This window comes from Haliotis cracherodii, unplaced genomic scaffold (assembly GCF_022045235.1).
Source record: "Haliotis cracherodii isolate W230 unplaced genomic scaffold, xgHalCrac1.p SCAF_6, whole genome shotgun sequence".
Lineage (NCBI taxonomy): Eukaryota > Metazoa > Mollusca > Gastropoda > Lepetellida > Haliotidae > Haliotis > Haliotis cracherodii.
The window spans coordinates 31,075,341-31,097,127 of record NW_027266319.1 but is presented as its reverse complement, the minus strand read 5'-3'; the positions used below and the strand labels follow the sequence as shown (position 1 = coordinate 31,097,127).

Below are 21,787 nucleotides of genomic sequence, written 5' to 3'. Positions count from 1 at the left end.
CCACCGGAGCTCATGTGAAGTAAAGTTCAGATGAAAATGAGTAAATGAGAATTTTATGACTGTTTCAGACATATTCCTGCAATAGAACAGCAAAGAAACCTTACTTCTGTGTGAGCTTCTTGTGCGCAACTGCTGTCACAAACTGACGCTTCCTGATGTGATTTGGGTTGTCCTTCTGGAATAACGAGTGACAACATACAGTCAACAGATGTCAACAATATTCACACTCCTTTCGAATATTCCAATCGTACTCACACAAAAACATCCAGTGCATGTCTATACTCCAGTATAAGCCACTACTTGCTGATTCAGAGATGGAACCACGCTCACCTCCATTTCACCACAGCCTTTTCATTCTTTCGTAGCAGTTTGAAATGTCAGACAATGATGTGTGTATATATAATGCACCAAATCCACACCTGAAAGGGCTACATTATTATCCCAGCCAATGGATCAGTGTGCCCTCGATTTTCATTCTCAGCTCCCTCGGGAGTATACAACACAAGCTGCCTGAGAAGCGCTAGAAGAGTAACAGTCACGTAATATTTCAATCTCATTCACTGCTGGCTAAACAGAGGCATATTTCGATCAAACTCACTAGCCTAAGGAGACACCACATGTGCTTCAGTATGGGGCAGGATCAAAGTCCTAGAGACTTTCAGGGATCAAGCTTCCGAGTGCAGTCACCCAACCCACTACTCATTGCAACCAAAGTTGCTAAACTTCACCTGATGTGCAACCTGTGCTCTGTACACAGGACCGTGTGCCACAATCGACAACAACTCATTCAAAAGAGGGGGGACATAAAGTGACGAAGGTTTTCCAGACCGCAATTTCATTCATAAGGAACACAATGATGTCTGTAGATAGGAGTTTCTTTACCTTGACCTTGGTGATGAGCCCCATCTTGTTCATGTCGTTGAAGACCTGGGCCAGAAGCTCATCCGGGTACTGCTTGAAGAGGCGGAACATCTCGTATGCTCGACCCTGCTTGTCCTTCTGTGCCGAGATGTAAGACTGGCAAGAGATGCAAGAGAATGTTCCTGAATCATTTTACAGTATACTACTCCACTTTTGAAAGGGATAAATTTGCCTTTTTTGACACAGAAAACAGGGAATATTTCAAGATTACATTTAAATATATCTGATTATCCCTATGAAAAGTTGAGTAGAATATTGATCTCGAGCTACATGTTCAATGCTTATGTCAAACAGTATCTTCCTCATAATTATCCTGAACCCATCATTCTTGCATCAGGTGGGTCTAAACATTCTCTCTCCATAACCTTGTGGGTTTGGCAAGATTTCTGCATCACGGTGTACACTGTGTGTGCATCAACTGCAGGTAGTGAGTGAGTTAACTCTGCAGTGAAAAGTATTTCAGTAGTATCACTGCATGCCATCTTAATGAGCCATAAAAAAGACCCCCAAGCAGATGTTAAGTGCTGAAAAACTGATCATATTGTTGAGGAGTGACTGAGTGAGTTTTGATTTTATGCCGCTTTTAGCAATATTCCAGCAATATCATGGCGGGGAACATGAGAAATGGGCTTCACACATTGTACATTGTCAGGAATCAAACCCGGGTCTTCGACGTGACAAGCGAACGCTTTAACCACTAGGCTACCCAACCGCCCTTTTGTTGAAGAACATCAATCACCAGCAGATCATGGCAGCAGACGTGTGTGAAGTGTGTGGGACTGACATCCATGATGTACTGATGTGTGATGTGTGTGACGTGTGTGACTCACATGTATGTGGTTCTTCAGGGTGTGACGAGTGTGAAGTGTGTGTCACTTCACAGTAAGTCGTTCTTCAGGGTGTGACGTGTGTGATGTGAGTGTGACGTGTATGACGTGTGTTATGTGAGTGTGATGTGTATGACGGGAATGTGACACACGTGTATGAGGTTCTGCAGGGTGTGACGTGTGTGATGTGAGTGTGACGTATGTGATGTGTGTGACTCACATGTATGTGGTTCTTCAGGGTGTCACGGGTGTGATGTGAGTGTGACGTGTATGACGGCTGTGTGACTCACATGTATGAGATTCTGCAGGGTGTGACGTGTATGGCGGGAGTGTGACTCACGTGTATGAGGTTCTGCAGGGTGTGACATGTGGGATGTGAGTGTGACGTGTATGACGGGAGTTTGACTCACATGTATGAGGTTCTGCAAGGTGTAGTAGTACACATTCTTCTCCTTCAAGACTTCCGGCGGCTGCTCCTTCGTGGTGATCGGCCCAGCTACCTTCACATTGAAGTTCTCCCTCAACTCCGTCAGGTTGGCCGGCAGAATTATCTTCTCCTGATCACCAGACCTGTCAGGTAGAAGGCCACGAACCTTAGCCACATAAATTCAAGCCACTCACACTCACACTACCCTTATTAGTGTATTTCTTTTTGTGTTCTCCAAGAAATCAAGACTGAGGGAGAATGGTCTCACACTGCTTTTAGTAATATTCTAGTGATAGGACCAGAAATGTGGGACATCAAAACCCAGGTTTAACAATATTTCAGTTAAATCATGGCACGTTAGTTAAATGTGGGAGGGAAGTAAAAGGTGGCAAAGGTTTTCGATTTTTATCACTTTGGTTAAACCAAGTAAGAATGTGGTGCCAAGAGTGGGTAGGAGGCAAATCTGAAGTGATGCAGCTCTCAGACGTTTACCACTTTGGTGAAACCCACAAGGATGGATATGGTGCTGACAAAGCTAGAAACATAATCGGGGCAAATCAGGTTTTTCAAGCCCACGATCACAGGTTCTTGGCATGCCCAAGGGATGCAACTCTGCACAGGGGGAACTGCACAACCTGTGTCTCCATGGTGCAGAGAAGCAAAGGAACATGTGCTAGGCAAATCAAGGACATGAACCCATCATCATCAGATCCTAACACGGCTAAGGGACTCAACTCTGCTCAGCAAACTTGTTTATCAGTATTTGGGCACCCAGAGTACCACTTATGGGAACACATTATATCTAACTTACGTGAATTTGTCAATGAGCATCTGGACACAGCCCTTGAAGATTTCCCTGATGTCCTTCTCCACAGATTTGAACGGGCGGTATCCATACTTCTCCATCAGCTCCTGAGAGAGGTCATCACAGAGGTCATAACAAAGGTAAGCTTCAGAATGCACCTTGTTAAGAGAACTTTAAGACTAAAATGTTAATGATCCTGTTTGCTTTCATTTTGCCTCAATTAACTGGTTGGGGGAAAGTCTTGGTGCTAGCAATTGTAAGATAATAACAAGGCTGGATCCGATATTTAAAACAATGACCGTGCATCCTAGCAAGATTAATTTGCTACAAAGGAAGTGGTAGTGAGATAGCTGGAATTTGAAAAACAAAATAAAAAATTCTGATTTTTTTTTAAATTTGTCTCAGTTGAGCTGGAATTGAAAAGCAAAAATTCCGAATTTTGTCTCAGTTTTACTCAGAGATAAAAATGTATGTCCTAAATCATGTAGTGACCAAATTCAGTCTCCTGACAAATTCCCCTCCTCTCCCCCCCTTCTACCCAAGAATATTAAGCACTCAGTCACTGAGGGATGTTGTGGCACCAAAGACAAATCGGACCCCTGGCCAAACAGAAGACAGAATGCTGAACAAGTCCTCCACACTGGTGTTCTACGTACCTTGTCCTGGTGAGCTTCTCCCAGGTAGATGGACACACTCATCATCGTCTGAGGGTTCTTCATCCCAAAAGCCACCCGTCTCTGGCAAGCTGGGGAGGACTTGTCTCTGGACTCCTACAGACAAGAAAAACCTTTAGCATGAAAGCCTAATAGTGGTATTCTCATTCACAAGAAACAGCCTCATAATAAAGGTTACTATTGTAAGTCCATCTCAAACTATTGAAGATACAATAGTCCCAATGCTCAAATTACGTGAGCATGTTCTGCTTGGCCAGAAGTACCCAAACATCATGAGGGAAGGTCAAGGTCACCATGCAGCTTTGTGTTTTGTTCAGGAAATAAATCCCCTTTTGATTATTTTATGTGCATGACAAGACAGTACTCACAGGGACAGCGTCATGCAGGATGTCACGGACCACTGTCCACGGGACGATCATCCCCCGACGATGCCGTGCCAGCAGCAGGCTGGCCGTCTTGCACAGCAGTATCTGAAGGAGATGTTTGTCATATGTACAGATCCAACAAGATACACAACACCCAATACATTCCCCACCCTCAACAACAATGCACACCAAGGGACTCAATTCACCCACTGACCCACTTTACCCCACCACACAGCCATTTACAAAAAACCTCTTGTAACCCCAACCCACCCGAACAACCTACATCACTCATTACCCCAACCCACCCGAACAACCAACATCACCCATTACTCCACCCCACCCCACTGACTCACATCACCCATTACTCCACCCCACCCCACATCACCCATTTCCCCACGATACGCGGGTGACCCACTTCAACTAATACCCCATCATCCATGTTGTATCTTATTACTCCTTCCTCGCCAGGTCCAAAACTCTGATACATAAATATGTGACATTATCAATGTACTCACTATTGTGTCTTCCCGTGCTGTCCAGGTCACTCTCTCCTGTATCATCAAGCCCAGAGCCGAACGGTCAATGTCGTCATAGGTACGCTTACCTGGCACATATAAAAACGTTGAGTGAGGGAGGGAGGAAGTGAGGGAGGGAGGGAGGGAGGGAAATTAAGGAAAACAAGAGTTTGCGACTAACGTGGCTATATCCCCCGCCCCTGTTGCAGAATTTATGACATAATTAAATCTAAACAAATCCTAATATTTTTTAACCGAGGTGGAACTTGTCATAGAAATTGTAAAGAAAAGAAGAGTTTGGAACCCAAGTCCATCTTGTTGCCATGGAAACGTAAAAAATAAAATTGTCTAAAATTTCTAAATAGCAAAAGGCATGTACCTCACAAACCTGCAAAGTTTGATGAAAAAATATTGAACGGTTTATGAGTTATGCTCCGGACGAATAGAGCCCGTTTCTATATCCCCCACCAACTTTGTTGGGCGGGGGATAATTACCAATAGGAACCCAATAAATCATTAATTATTAGATTTGCGTGTAATGTTTCTAAAAGTGATGCAATAATAAGTTCCTATTTTCAAAACCAAATTTGAAATAAAGAAAGAGTTGAGTGGTAACAAATGGCTTTCATATGCTATTTATTCATATTTAAGCCGTTCCTAAGGCCTTTTTATGACAATGATCACAATTTGAACAGACTTCCCAATTTAAGTTCTTTTCAAACCATTTTACCAAATTGTAAGGTCTTTTTCATGCCTGTGCCAACCGTAACTTTGACCTGCCACTTACGTATCTTGTCTTCGGGTCGCTTCCTCGTCCTGATCTTCCTGTTTTTGTTGGAGATCCTGAAAGCAGTCCTCAGCTTGGGAATCTTCATCTTTTTCGCCCCTAATTGACACAAACAATAACAGGGGGTTATATCTGAAGGTGTAGCTGAAGATTGTTTTCTACAGCAGTTGCAATGTTCCATCTATATCATGGAAGAATACAGTGATGGAAATTAACCAAGAACGTCTACTAGCCTGAATAGTGACAACATGAATCAATACCTCTAAATATGTTTGAAATTCTGTGGGCCCTTAGGACACATTTAACATTAACAAGTCTTTGCCCAGGCTAGCGGGCTAGAGCTAATTTCCATCCCTAGAATGTAAATAACTAACTCTACCATGATATTGAAGGATAATCTAATTTGATTGGTTAATTTTACTAATCTTGAAGTGGGTTCTGAGTGACAACCACTTCTGACCGCATCACTGCACTGCTCAAGAAAAAGAGTCTTTTTTAAAAGGCATTTTAGTCCTGGTAGAATGGAGATAACGAGTTTGGTTGTAAATGTCATTTAGCAGTGCTTAATCAACAATGAACTTCCTCAAAACAGAATAGGTTCATCTCCTAAATTTGGACAAGACAAACCAGTGGTTGATAGTGTGAGCAACAATCTACAGTCAGGAAAGAGGACAAATAATAAACCAGGGCCTGTTCCATAAAGGAGTGCTAAGATGCTAAAACTCTCATACGATAACACAGATTTATGACTGTCATGGCACAAATATTGCTAAGGACAGGCCTCTGGTCACACTTGAGAGTTCCCTATAGGTCACCCCATCCCTGTCCCTGGGTTTCAACCATTGCATCCATGTGGGGAATCAAACCCGAGTCTTTGGCATGATGAGTGAACGCTTAAAGCACTAGGCTACCTTGCTGCCCCCATGAAGATAATTAGGGGAACACCAGCTTCGCTCATTGCATCCATGTGGGGAATCAAACCCGAGTCTTCGGCATGATGAGTGAACGCTTTAAGCACTAGGCTACCTTGCTGCCCATATCAAGATCATTAGGGGGACACCACCTTCGCTCATTGCATCCATGTGGGGAATCAAACCCGAGTCTTCGGCATGATGAGTGAATGCTTTAAGCACTAGGCTACCTTGCTGCCCCAAATAATATCATTAGGGGGACACCATCCTCGCAAATTGCATCCATGTGGGGACCCGGGCGAACGCTTTAAGCACTAGGCTACCCCACTGCCCCCATCAATATCATTAGGGGGACACCATCCTCGCAAATTGCATCCATGTGGGGACCCGGGCGAACGCTTTAACCACTAGGCTACATCTCTGCCCCCATCAATCTCATTAGGGGGACACACATTGCCCCCATGTGGGGAATCGGACCTGGGCGAACGCTTTAACCACTGGGCTGCTCCACCACACCTCTGAAAACAAGCATAAACCTTGAGCTACTTATTCTGCAGAAGGTGATTACCATCAGCAGATTTGTCCAGTGGCTTCCTCTTCACGCCCTTCCCACCCCGGTTTCCTCGAGTCCTCTTAGACATGGTTGGTTTATTGTCTTCAGCTGGATACACAAACATAAGCTGGCATAAGATACATAAACATTTCAATGTGATCAAAGTGTTGGAGAGTAACAAAAGTTATATTGCTCAAATTCAGCATTATTCCAGCCATATAACACTGTTGAGTCAAACTTACATGTGCTGAACTTACAGTTATCTAAAAGTTAAAACTTGGTCCTGCATATTCCTTCTGTATAATAATTCCTTCAGATATAATTCCGATTTCGTTTAATTTCATGTTGACTTTTATATGAGCTTGTGATGTGGAAGTGGAATATGTGAGCTGTTATATTTTAGTATTTTATACTGGTAATAATACATAAATGTATACATTTTTTGTATGTTAATTGGTTGTTATTCAGCCCTAGGCCCAACAATGTTTACAAGACTTTACAGTTTTGCCACTTCCCCCAGTGTACACTACATACACCCTGTGCACTCAAAAATCTCACTCGTCTGATGGTAGATGACCAGACGTGGACACACGATTACAAACATACACAAGCATCAAAGGGTTTGGAGTCACCCTGGACAAGTGATTAAGTTCAAATGGGCCTCTGTTCACCCAGCAGGGAAGGGTACCCGATATGTGAGGTGGGTTAAAAAACCTTCTAGCGCCTGTAGGCAACTTGGGTTGTATACACCCCAGGGAGTTGAGAATGATAACTGGAATGCAAACAGATCCATTGATCTGGGAACAAATAAAACCACATTTGGGCAGATACTATTACCTGGATAACTGCGGTATATAAATGCATAATATAATAAAAAAAAAAATTAAGAACCATGCCATTATTGTCAAAAATGATCAATACTAAAGGTAATGTAGCTACTTTATTTTCTGGTTGTTTGTTTGTCGCAAGTTTCGTGTTATTCATTCCTCATGCCAATCGGTAAATTTCAAGAGTGCGTGCGTGCATGTGTGTAAATATATGACTGAAGAATACAGAGTGCTACTAACTGAAAGGTCCCATCATGCCCAGCTGTTGTTGTGGGATTAATCGCGGTAGGCGCTTGCTGAGAGACGTTGACAGGAACTTCAATCTCCCACCTTCATTCCTCTCTTGAACACCTGTCTCTAGAAACAATGAGACTAATTAGTGATGCATATACAGTAAACTACGTTTATAACGAACATGCTTATAATGACCTGACAGATATAGTGAACTGGGATTTTGGGGTCTCATCCATTTGCTTATGTATGCTGTACTACAGTTATAACAAACTAAAATAAGTGGTCCCTTTGAGTTTGTTACAACCGCAGTTTACTGTACCTGTTTTCACTTGAGTGAGTGAGTGAGTTGGGTTTAACGCTGCTTTTAACAGTATTTGAGTCATATCACGGCGTGTCAGCTTAATGTGGGAGAAAAGCCCGAAGTGATGCGGGTCTCAGACGTTTACCACTTTGGTGAAACCCACGAGCACAGGTATGGTGCTGACAAACCTACAAACATAATCGGGGCGAACCGGGATTTCAACCCACTATCATAGGTTTCTGGCGAGCCCAAGGGACGCAACTCTGCACAGCGAATCGCGGCGCCTTAGACGACTGGGCCACCCGTGCTCCCTGTTTTCACTTTATTTTAACAAAAGACACACATCTGAATGTTCAGTTACTGACAGTGCAATACAACTAAGATGGAGTTACACTAACATCCCACTTGACCTGTAGAATCAATGAGGGAACAATGGACATGCATTTATGTATGCTACGTTCAGCAATATTCAAGCAACATCATGACGCCCCGGGAAGAAGCAAGTCCGGGCCAGGCATACCAGTGTTTTTGATGACACATGAAACATATCGACATGATCAGGGTTCACAAGTACCACCTTCTAACCATAAGCCCCAGTTATACATCATATGTCAAAGTTGCTTGCAATAAACAAGACTACAGCCATTGGTTAATTGCATGATCACAATAAAGGTTTTGTTTGTTTGTTTGTTGTTTCAGTTATATCTAAATAATTGAGTCTGGACCAGATAATCCAGTGATTGACATCATGAGCATCAATCTATGCAATTGTGACACAATCACATGTAGGAACCAAGTCAGCGAGCCTGACCATCAATCGCATTTGTCGCCTCTTGAGACAAGCATGTGTTGAAGGCCCATTAGAGCCAGCATCTTTGAAGGGGTACACTCATGGTACATTCATACACAACAGAGTGTGACCAACCAATCCCCAACTTAGTCAGCTCCTACGGCAGACATGAGATAACGTCCACACATACAACGCATTAGGGGTGAACCGATGCTTTTCTCTCTGTATCGATACAAGACATACACTTGATGAAATTAATTATGTGCTACTCGACCCCTGGCATTTTGTTTATAAATTTTATGAGATGGATATAGAAAAATTGTGTTGTAATTAGCGTCTCAAGTCCACAACTAAACATAGTCATTATGAACATGAGTCTTCAGCCAGCTTTTCCTTTTGAACCTTCTCTGAACATGAGTTTCTGAAGTTCTGCCCAAGGAAAGTAAGCTTACTCTTTTTGCGTGTCCGCTGCGCTGCTCGCCTCTTGACCAGCTCGTTGTGTGTGTCTGGCTTCTTCCGTCTCACCTCCCCCGGACGAGACCAGTTACGGATTAGATGGCTGCATAACAGCAATGGTGGGCCAATACAATACAATACAAATACAATACAAATTCAATACAAATACAAATACAATACAATACAATACAAATACAATACATTAAAACACAATACAAATACAATACAATGCAAATACAATGCAAATACAATGCAATACAATACTGTTTTGTAAAAATAAGGCCATGATAAATTAATTTTATTACATTTTCATCCCCGCACGCCTAGCTACCAAACACCCTCCCATACATTGTCCCATGTTTCTTCAGATGAAGACAATAGCGATGTGAGTTCCATATTGTTTACTTAGCGGAACCCATCAGCATGCCAACTAACCAATGATCATTATCATGGAAAATATTGGATTCAAACCTCGTATCTTGATCTTGCCTCGCCTAAGGGACACAACTCTGCACAGCAACTTGACTATACAACTATATGGTACCCCCAGAATGTTGAACATGGACAATGCACCAGTGTCTGTACTTGGTGTCATGATACACTGTCTAATGAGGGGAATCATCAACTGCTGGATACAACTATATAGTACCCCCAGAATGTTGAACATGGATAGTGCTCCAGTGTCTGTACTTGGTGTCATGATACACTGTCTAATGAGGGGAATCATCAACTGCTGGATACAACTATATAGTACCCCCAGAATGTTGAACATGGATAGTGCTCCAGTGTCTGTGCTTGGTGTCATGATACACTGTCTAATGAGGGGAATCATCAACTGCTGGATTCAACTATATAGTACCCCCAGAATGTTGAACATGGATAGTGCTCCAGTGTCTGTGCTTGGTGTCATGATACACTGTCTAATGAGGGGAATCATCAACTGCTGGATCGGTCTGTTTCTCAACACGGGAGTCAGCGAATGATTAAAATGGTGTTTGAATGATTCATTAGAGAATAACTAATGAACTGTGAGGAATTATGATTATCTGTCTTGAGTTAATGAATGTCTTAATTCCGAGCCTTTGACAAGGGATGTACATCATTCATTCACAGGGGATAAATAATCTGTAAATCCGAGTTTCGTGTGGGTAACTCTATCGATTACTCACTGACATTTTAAGAGGGAAAATGAAGAAAAAATGTATGAAATGCAAATCCAAGAGACAAATGTTTGTGAAGGCAGCCTATTGTTCACATGACGTCATGTAATCAATTTGTGATGTCATGAGTGAGTGAGTATGGTTTTCGCCGCTTTTAGCAATATTCCAGCAATATCACGGCGGGGGAAACCAGAAACGGGCTTCACACATTGTACCCATGTCGGGAAACGAAACCTGGTCTTAGGCGTGACGAGCGAACGCTCTAACCACTAGGCTACCCGACCGCCCCTGTGATGTCATGAACAATGGATGACGTCATATCGTATTTTTCTCAACGATGAAGCACTGTGATGTCATATAGCTTCATTTGTCCAATCAGAATTAAGAATCTAAAATGTACACTTGCACCTGCAAATACAGGAAAGTTATTACCAAGTCTCGTAGCTCCTGAAAGAGAGTGTGTTTCAATGGACTTACAGGAATAGGCTGGAGTCGAAGCCCGAAGCACCACGCCGGTCCCCCGGGAGGTATGGGATGGGGGGGTCCTCCTGGAACTTGACATTAGTCAGGGCGTCCACCAGTGAGAAGCTCGGCTCTGTGTCGTCTTCGTTGTCCAACACTGAAGCAAGCGGAGCAGAGAGACTTACTGTACAAAGTGTCCCACTCCGGTGCAGTGATGAGTTAGCATTGCACTACTGCCACAAGCTAATTTGCTTATAACGAGAAGGAACATTTCTCTTGTTTGTAAACAAACACATTTATTCCGAAATGAGAGCAGCCTAGCTTAAAGGAGGACCTTTTTAGTTAAATCTATATATAGTTTTGTATAATTATAACAAAAAACAACTTAAAACTTAAAAATATCTAAAATTATGCTACTGCTGGAGTGAGGAGTATGACGATATATTTTTACACATCAAAGTGACCGTATCGTCAGCTATTCATAAGGCTTTACTGTCAGCACACGGAACTGCAAATACATTGAAAACAAAGGATAAATACACAAATGGATATAATTTTCCACATTTTATTATATTTTCTCAATGAACGCTAACTATTTCATGACATATGTAGACTTTTAATCTATATAGATCATCATCATCATCACCATCATCATCAAAGGGTGGTCGGGTAGCCTAGTGGTTAAAGCGTTCGCTCGTCACGCCGAAGACCCGGGTTCGATTCCCGACGTGGGTACAATGTGTGAAGCCCATTTCAGGTGTCCCCCGCCGCGATATTGCTGGAATACTGCTAAAAGCGGCGTAAAACCACACTCACTCACTCACTCACTCATCAACAGCACTTACCTCCCTTGTAGCCAAGGTTGGAGTTGAGGGCAATGACCTCCAGGTCACACCAGTAAGTGTGGACATCCTCATCTGTGTTGAGTGTGTAGTATTGCTCCTTGAAGGATATATCCAGTTCTGGGGTGGTCTTGCAGTAGGCAATGATGGATGTCCTAGTGTCCAGCAGGAGAGCCTTCTTGTGAAGGAACATAAAACACTGCCACAAAGCAAACATGTATGTGTGAGTTGGGGGGAAATAACAGGTCAGAATTTCAAACATTTCATTATTTGTGACAAAGGACCAACATGGATCACCAACAGTGACAGTTTTGCAAGGAAGCTCGTAGAAAGCAGACTGTGTTATATAATTGCGCCGTGAAGCAGTCATTAAATCAGATGCATTTTCAATCCAAATTGATAATGCCGAATATTATTTATTGTCCAATCAAATTCAAGTATTTCAGGTAGTCATGGTAGAATCTTGGATAAATTTAATATAATGGATTACAAACCTAAGTTGAGATACTACAATCAACACTTTTACAGCCAGATAGTGTAATAATAGGACCAACTCACATACTTCAGTACAGATCTTCGTCCAGTCATGTGTGCTCACAATATTGTCTTCGCGTTGTGAAATAAAATTAACGCTCACTGTATGCGTGTAGTAATACTGTATTCCAGTATTTTACTCATCAAGGAATACATTCATGTAGGAAGGCCCTTTCCCAGGTTGATTTAGACTAATTGTACACACTAGTTTGAACAACCAAACAAAAAAACACCTCCCATCCACACTAAACTTTCCGAAGAAAGTACCAATTCTTTTATTTTTTGTTAGGCATATCGATAGGAGTTTTATGGCAGTAGTATTATCTCTAGTATGCATAACAATCAATAGTTTCAAAAGATGTAATTATTTTAACCAAATCTTATTCAATTTGTGTTGGTCACAAGGATTATGACAACTTTAGATTTCAGTTACTTCCCTTTGGTTTGAGTAACAACAGGGAGGAAAATGGCCGTTCTTTGAGATTTTCAGGTGTACTTTATCCATTTCTATTCCATTGATTAAAGTTGCTTTCCTGCTATCGCAATACTATTGCAATGGTGTGGGCTACTATTGCAACACAATCATAAAAGTGAAAATAGCCCCAATAGCCACCCCTGTGTAACACATCATGAGAAAGGTGTTCATTGTATTTTTAATGATCCATAATTATTAAGAAGAAGCCCTGACATTGGCACACAGTATCACAATTAGGGCTGGGACGAGTCCAATTTTACTCCCCGGGTACCCAGCCCCCTATTACCCGACCCTACCCGGGTACCCACTGTAGGTCTCAAGAGAAACAAAATGTCCGATTGGGAATTGTTTTACCACAGCACTTGCAAAACGTATTTAGATACATGTATTAAACAATCATGGTCATGTATACACTGAAGTTGACTTAAGTTATATCTTTATTCAACCATATGAAAAATCAGAAGGAATGGGTGCATAGTCAGAAAGAAACGCGAACTTTAGTGACTTGTAGTGTAACCATAGAGTTCTAGATAATTTTTGTCATTAAACAATACATCACGTAACTAACCATGGCTCCGGGTAGTCCTGTGGGTACCTGGGTCCTACTCAGTATCCACCCAACCCGGGTACCCATGTTACTCGTCCCAGCCATAATCACAATGCATCCACATTGAATCATTCCCGCCCTGACTTTCCATAAATGGTGTCTTTCATTGGGAATTTTAGAATTGACATATATCGACTCAAAAGTATCACAATGTATCGATATACTGATTCAAAATTAAAATGATGACTCTGTATGTGCTTGAAAAAAATCCCTACGTAGACTTGCAATTTATCAATTCACTATTTTGTATCAATACCACAAGAATTTACTGCTACATCGACAGAGAGACATACGATGACATCCCCACCTCCATCCCCATTTTCATAAGTTTCAGGGGCGGTCGGGTAGCCTAGTGGTTAAAGCATTCGCTCGTCTCACTGAAGACCCGGGTTCGATTTCCGACATGGGTCTAATGTGTGAAGCCCATTTCTGGTTTCCCCCGCCGTGATATTGCTGGAATATTGCTAAAAGCGGCGTTAAACCCAACTCACTCACTCATAAGTTTCAGAGGATACTGAATGAATTTGTGACACCTCAGACTTTAATGGATGAAATTATTCGCTGATACATCGATAACTCAATGTCATTATAGACCTCAATACAACCCAAAACCTTTTTCCTAACCATTTACTGCAAACATAAGAAATTTGATATGCAACAAAATATACATTTATTGATATGCTACAATTTTTTTAACATGTACATCAATTTCTTATTCACTTGATTATCACTGACTGTAAATGTAAGTTCAACACATATATTTGACAGGAAAATAAGTCACCTTGTCCTTATCTTTGAAGACCTGCGGCCCAAATGACAGCAGCCCCATGAGGCAGAGCTGGTAGCAGCTGTCGTGGAAGGACTGTGTGTAGCGCCGCGCGAACAGCACCTGCTGTCTGATGGAGGGCGGGAGGCACACCACTGGGTAGAACCGCTTCTTGGGGTGGTCCAGCATCTCAATCAGACCGTCAATCTGTAAATACAATGTGAGTGAGTTCAGTACGTGGAGTGGAGTGAGTTCAGTACTGTAAATCGTGAAATTAATGCGTCTCCAAAAGAATGCAACCGCTGACCCCTTGCCAAAAATGTGACTCAATATGAATGCGACACCCCCCTCCTCTCTAAAGAAGATGCAGGAGAATCCTCACCTAAATCAAACCTTACATTCATCCAATCACACACCAAATAACACTGCTTTTTAGCACTGAGTAGAGTACTTCCGCTAAAACAATACATGCGCGCTGGCTCGTGTCAGCCTTTGACGCAGCCACAAAGAACAAAGACACTGTGTTGCGTGGGTGGCGTCTGTCTTGACTTGCAGGTGTGATCAGTGATGACATAAGTGAGTCTTGACCCAAGCAGTGACAATTCACAGGATGTAATTAGTGTTTGAATGACATGGTTTATATACTTGTTACAAGTGCTGCTCAATAAACAGTGATGTGGAATACATAGTTGTTTGTTTTCAGCATATGTCTAAGTTGGTATTTCTGCTACCCAAAATGTCTTATTGTTGATATCAAAGTGATGTTTTATAATGTGAGCAAAGACCACTTGCATTTTTTTCATTTAATTCACGTTCGCGTTAATTTCAAGATTTACAGTATTAGGGCTGGAGTGGAACAGTGGATCCTGGGACAACAAAGGTCCTCAACTCTGCACAGACCTACCAAGATGGCAACTCATTGAATGAAGGGGTACTAGCCAATTTTACTCATAAAAAGCTTTGTGATTTGATTAATGGCTGTCAGTATAAGATGTAACATAACATCACCAACAAATGTGGGTGTCTAGCCGGTTGAGCCACATTTAAAAACTGACTATTGCCGAATGCGCCACATTTTCAGCTGTGTGCATTTCACCTACTCTAGCCGGTAATTAATTAATCAGATTACCGATACCTTTAAATGAGTGTCCCACATTTATATTTTCGTAAGTGCAAACATTGTCATTGTTTTAGATGTGCCACACAACAATTCATTACACAATCGTGACCTGTAATATGACCTGTCATGATATCCATCAATGTAATGTTTTGATGAATATATTATCCGTGTTATGATCTGAATAAAAAATGAGAAAACAAATCTTGTTTTGTTAAATACGGTAACCTGTTAGAATCACAAAGCATGTTTTGACAGCATAGCCACGAGAACCACATTCCACAATCAAGCAACCGTAACCATTGCCCCGCGAGCCACATCAATTTTGGCTATCTATTTTCAAAATGTGGCCTTAGGCGGACTGTAACCCAAATGTGTGAACATTGTTTTACATTACAGAGCAATTACAGCAGAGGGTACGACTGACCTTGTATGGCAGACTGACGACCTTGCAGTAGACAACCAGAGGCATCAGCACAAGCACGTCACTCATCAAAAACCAACCCTGGCCATGTCCTACAAACAAGGGAGAAAACAGAGCTCAATATAAGCTGCATATTTGCATAAAATACGCATTAAATAAACTGAAATATGTCGTCAAATCAAATCATAGCATATCAAATACGCAACATAATTATAAATACACTCTTGAAATAAAATTAATGCGTTTATTACAATGATTAAAACTTAAGATAAAGTGATTGTGTATCAGCCGATTGCCAAATTCACTCATCGACAGTTACGGTACATTCGGAAAAGCTTCTGCGACAAACATACTGATAGATGACAATTGAAAAGCACATCGTGCCTAGTCAATGTACATGTAGTGTCTTAATTAGTCGCTGATTGGTAATTAAAACAACAGCAACTTTCTTACAATGCTAGGTTTTGTAAACAAAAATATGGATTCCCAGACAGGGAGCCGCAAGCAGATGCCGACGGGTATACTACTATTCACATAGTTTCAAATGATTTACAGGGATTGTTACGAAACAGGTTTTAAGTGAAATACCCAAATGTCAAGAAACAGGTGGGTAAATGAAATTTGAATACTCTCTAAAACTTGTGGATACCCAATCAAAATTAAACAAACCCCTTGGTGAAATACCCAAATAGCCAAAAGCTTATCTGAAGCTCTGAGAAAACATATATAATTTAGGAAATATTCCAAAACTTGCAGCTAACAAGATAACAACTCTCAACACAACATAAACTCCACACTCTTCACCTAACTGACTACATACCATGGTTAGACCGAAGTGGCGCCAGGTACCGTTTCCATGTCAAATCATCCAGATATAGTGGCGGTTCTTTCATGGCGTCGATCTGTTCATGAACAGACAGGTGACTTTGTTCGTCTGACTGATGAGTGAAAACAAGGACAGTGAGAAATGAAAATCATATTTACATTTGATATCTTCTCAATGTTTCATGCAAAATGTCTAGACTTTTGAAAAACAGGAATATTGCTAAAAATGTCCTACAGCCATACCCGTTCACACACTCATTATTTATAGTCAAAAAGTCACAAAGGGTGAGTACCTTCGCTCCTGTGTCCCCTGACTCGTCGTCCTGACTCAGAGCTGAGGCCTCGGTAGAATCTGACTGATCAACAAGGCGGCCAGCGTAGCCGTACAGGAGGTAGTGGAGGTATTCATACACCATCTTGTGTCGCTTCACCTTTGGCAGGAAGTTGTACTTCATATATGCACTCTGAAACACAATGCTGTCATCAACAAACATTTCTTCTGCAGACGAAACACATTTTATCTGTAGCAGTGCACTCTGAAACACAATACTGTCGTCAACAAACATTCCTTCTGCAGACAAAACACAGAGAATTGAAACCAAGAAACTGAGGACTGATATTATCTGTAGCAGTGCACTCTGAAACAGGACAGTCCATTGATGCAGTGACAACAAAACAAAATTAATATAAAACAAAGTAATATTATCCGTTAGGATAGAAAGATTGCATGTCCTAACCAATATTTACACAAATGCTCTATAGCGATTCTCACTGTTCATTGGTCAGTTAAGCGATATGACATCATATTGCTTTGCTGTTGAGAACAATATGACATGACCTCATCCATTTTTCATGACATCACAAATTGTGAACAATACGCTGAGTCTAGTCAGGTTTTCTGTAGGGTTAACATTAACTATATTTTCTTATTTTTCTTGGCTTAAATGACTACGTAATATATACAAAAACAAACTTGAAAGTCAGTATTACAGAATCCCTAATGAATAAATGCTGTAAATTCTTGGGACAAATAATCTGTACCGTATATCGCTGTGTATAAGGTGACCCCACGTATAAGACGACCCTCCTGTACACACCTTCAAAATCAACCCAAAATTCTATACTCCGTGTATAAGGCTATCTGACGCCGGTTGACATCGCCAGTGGAAAAAAATGTGAGATCTTCGACTCTGTGTATAAGACAAACCCCCTTCTTAACCCCCTCATGTTAGGTACGAAAAACTTGCCTTAAACACAGCGATATATGGTAATTCCTGGTAGGTCACTAGTGATTCAGTAAATGTTTTTAAAAATGTTTACACTACCGGGTCATACACCATCTCCTCCACCTTCAGCTTGCTGCGATACTCGCGGAACTTCATGATGCTCTCTCGAAGACTCTCGGGAAGGTCCGGTGGCAGATGCTGCAAATAGTTGAGGGAAGGTGAGGAAACAGCTTCCAACACAGTTTGGCGAGAGGGAGGGTGAAGGAAGAGCTTCCTGCACAGTTTGGCAAGAGGGAGGGTGAAGGAAGAGCTTCCTACACAGTTTGGCGAGAGGGAGGGTGAAGGAAGTGCTTCCTACACAATTAAGTGAGAGGGAGGGTGAAGGAAGCGCTTCCTACACAATTAAGTGAGAAGGAGTGTGAAGGAAGTGCTTCCTACACAGTTAAGTGAGAGGGAGGGTGAAGGAAGCGCTTCCTACACAGATTGGCAAGAGGGAGGTCGAAGGAAGTGCTTCCTACACAGATAAGTGAGAGGGAGGGTAAAGGAAGAGCTTCCTTCACAGTTTGGCGAGAGGGAGGGTGAAGGAAGTGCTTCCTACACAGTTAAGTGAGAGGTGTCCCTTTTCTGGTGTCCCCTGCCATGATATTGCTGGAATATTGCTGAAAGCATCATAAAACTATACTCACAACATCAACTGGGAAAACTTATATATATATAATAATGATCTATACCGAAACGTCGATATTACTGTATTAAAAAAAGTTGCTATCCATAATTGTTTTGTCTACTTTGTCATCCGTCAACTTCTAAGAAATGTCTGTGAAACTACAACAAATGCCAGTTTCATTTCTTTTATGTCTGTGTTAATCTGAGACCGAATGAGGCTGAAAGATCTTGTGATTGTGTCAAAGCAGATCCGGCATACATAAAGCTACACAACAGTATTTCCCCACGCACCAGTGTGGGATCACCCCTCGATGACTTGCTGCCATGTTTCTTCTTCATCCCAAAATTCTTCATCTTGGCGTGATCAATGAAGGTTTTGATTATCTGGTCCTGAGGCTGCACGTCTGGCGAACACACAAACTCCAGCTGAATCAGAACAAGTGAGTATCAATTGAAGGATATCAGACCATTATTACACACAAACTCCAGTGGAATCAGAACATTATTACACACAAACTCCAGTGGAATCAGAACATTATTACACACAATCTCCAGTGGAATCAGAACATTATTACACACAAACTCCAGTGGAACCAGAAACAAGTGAGCATCAACTGAGGACATCAGTCCATTATTATAACTGAAATTTTATCACACCATGCATACATTCAGACAGAACTTATTTATCATCTTAAATATTATCATAGTTACTATTGATCTCAAAACTGTAGTAATTAACAAGGATTTGACATTGGTCCTGGGAAATTTAGGTAATACATTTTGTTGGGGCCCTAGGCATTAAAATGGTGATCCTAGAGCACAGCAATTACATTATGAACTATGTGTGATGCTTTAGGCTTATCATACATGGTGATTTCATTGTTTGAACCAAGTTGAGGCAAGTAAATCTGTGGCAGACTGTCCAAACTTGACTGTTTTTTCTGATCTTATTTCGTATAATCATATAATCGTATGTTCATGCTTCAATTTAATTAATGTCAATCATTTCAAAACCATATACTTTTGTGTTCAGTGGAACTAGCGGTGAATATTATCTGCATCATAGGAGGGACACCATATTTTGCGTCAGGAGAAGCCCTGTTATGAAACAGCTGTTGTTTTTCTTATGAAAGCCTTACAAAGACAAGTCATAAATGTTGATTTCCAAACCTCAAGGACCTGATCTTCTTGCTGAACTATGGACTTAATAATCTTGATTTTGCCGTTGGCCTTTAGCCAGTTGATGAGTTGGGTCATTGTCTTCCTGTCCATCCTCTCTGTACATCCCTCATCCGCCTCCGTTATCAGCAGCATCTAGCAACATCATCAACTACATGTCAGTATACACCAGCATCTAGCAACATCATCAACTACATGTCAGTATACACCAGCATCTAGCAACATCATCAACTACATGTCAGTATACACCAGCATCTAGCAACATCATCAACTACACGTCAGTATACACCAGCATCTAGCAACATCATCAACTACATGTCAGTATACACCAGCATCTAGCAACATCATCAACTACATGTCAGTATACACCAGCATCTAGCAACATCATCAACTACACGTCAGTATACACCAGCATCTAGCAACATCATCGACTACACGTCAGTATACACCAGCATCTAGCAACATCATCGACTACACATCAGTATACACCAGCATCTAGCAACATCATCAACTACATGTCAGTATACACCAGCATCTAGCAACATCATCAACTACATGTCAGTATACACCAGCATCTAGCAACATCATCAACTACACGTCAGTATACACCAGCATCTAGCAACATCATCAACTACACGTCAGTATACACCAGCATCTAGCAACATCATCAACTACACATCAGTATACACCAGCATCTAGCAACATCATCAACTACACGTCTGTATACACCAGCATCTAGCAACATCATCAACTACACATCAGTATACACCGGCATCTAGCAACATCATCAACTACACATCAGTATACACCAGCATCTAGCAACATCATCAACTACATGTCAGTATACACCAGCATCTAGCAACATCATCAACTACATGTCAGTATACACCAGCATCTAGCAACATCATCAACTACATGTCAGTATACACCAGCATCTAGCAACATCATCAACTACACGTCAGTATACACCAGCATCTAGCAACATCATCAACTACACGTCAGTATACACCAGCATCTAGCAACATCATCAACTACATGTCAGTATACACCAGCATCTAGCAACATCATCAACTACATGTCAGTATACACCAGCATCTAGCAACATCATCAACTACATGTCAGTATACACCAGCATCTAGCAACATCATCAACTACACATCAGTATACACCAGCATATAGCAACATCATCAACTACATGTCAGTATACACCAGCATCTAGCAACATCATCAACTACATGTCAGTATACACCAGCATCTAGCAACATCATCAACTACACGTCAGTATACACCAGCATCTAGCAACATCATCAACTACACATCAGTATACACCAGCATCTAGCAACATCATCAACTACATGTCAGTATACACCAGCATCTAGCAACATCATCAACTACATGTCAGTATACACCAGCATCTAGCAACATCATCAACTACATGTCAGTATACACCAGCATCTAGCAACATCATCAACTACACGTCAGTATACACCAGCATCTAGCAACATCATCAACTACATGTCAGTATACACCAGCATCTAGCAACATCATCAAACTACACGTCAGTATACACCAGCATCTAGCAACATCATCAACTACATGTCAGTATACACCAGCATCTAGCAACATCATCAACTACATGTCAGTATACACCAGCATCTAGCAACATCATCAACTACATGTCAGTATACACCAGCATCTAGCAACATCATCAACTACACGTCAGTATACACCAGCATCTAGCAACATCATCAACTACATGTCAGTATACACCAGCATTTAGCTATAACGTCCAGATGAAGAAAAGAGTTAGATCAGTTCCAAAGTAATGACCGTTTCCACAGCATTCACAGTCTTCTACATGACATTTACAGGCTGTTAAGGAAAAAGCAAGAATTTCAGAAGTAAATGATTCCCACTGATTCCCACCGACTCACATCGACTCACACAGACTCACACCGACTCACACCGACTCACCTTGTAGATGGCAGGAATACTTTCAAAAACTTTTGCTTCTTTCAAGGCGTCAAGGATTTTGTTTGCCCTCCTCAGCTTCAGGGCAGTCAAATGTTCTGAAATATATAGTACATTGAACTGTTTCCTCTTGTAGACTA

At 41.4% G+C, this 21,787-nt stretch overlaps 1 protein-coding gene across 1 annotated transcript in view; it reads right to left on the bottom strand.

Annotated features, from left to right (window-relative positions):
* LOC139445181 (general transcription factor 3C polypeptide 1-like) overlaps positions 1-21,787 on the bottom strand; it is a 281,341-nt gene that overhangs the window by 240,311 nt on the left and 19,243 nt on the right. The window contains exons 12-32 of the mRNA XM_071226303.1: positions 21,651-21,745; positions 19,668-19,811; positions 18,789-18,923; positions 17,931-18,029; positions 16,899-17,069; positions 16,601-16,718; positions 15,784-15,872; positions 14,255-14,446; positions 11,861-12,056; positions 11,031-11,172; positions 9,390-9,496; positions 7,853-7,969; positions 6,801-6,893; positions 5,322-5,420; positions 4,535-4,623; positions 4,023-4,124; positions 3,637-3,750; positions 2,987-3,087; positions 2,159-2,318; positions 883-1,017; positions 105-175 (exon numbers count right to left, since the gene is read on the bottom strand). Coding sequence (XP_071082404.1) covers positions 105-175; positions 883-1,017; positions 2,159-2,318; positions 2,987-3,087; positions 3,637-3,750; positions 4,023-4,124; positions 4,535-4,623; positions 5,322-5,420; positions 6,801-6,893; positions 7,853-7,969; positions 9,390-9,496; positions 11,031-11,172; positions 11,861-12,056; positions 14,255-14,446; positions 15,784-15,872; positions 16,601-16,718; positions 16,899-17,069; positions 17,931-18,029; positions 18,789-18,923; positions 19,668-19,811; positions 21,651-21,745 — 2,569 coding nt within the window. The remainder of the gene's footprint in view (positions 1-104; positions 176-882; positions 1,018-2,158; positions 2,319-2,986; positions 3,088-3,636; positions 3,751-4,022; positions 4,125-4,534; positions 4,624-5,321; positions 5,421-6,800; positions 6,894-7,852; positions 7,970-9,389; positions 9,497-11,030; positions 11,173-11,860; positions 12,057-14,254; positions 14,447-15,783; positions 15,873-16,600; positions 16,719-16,898; positions 17,070-17,930; positions 18,030-18,788; positions 18,924-19,667; positions 19,812-21,650; positions 21,746-21,787) is intronic.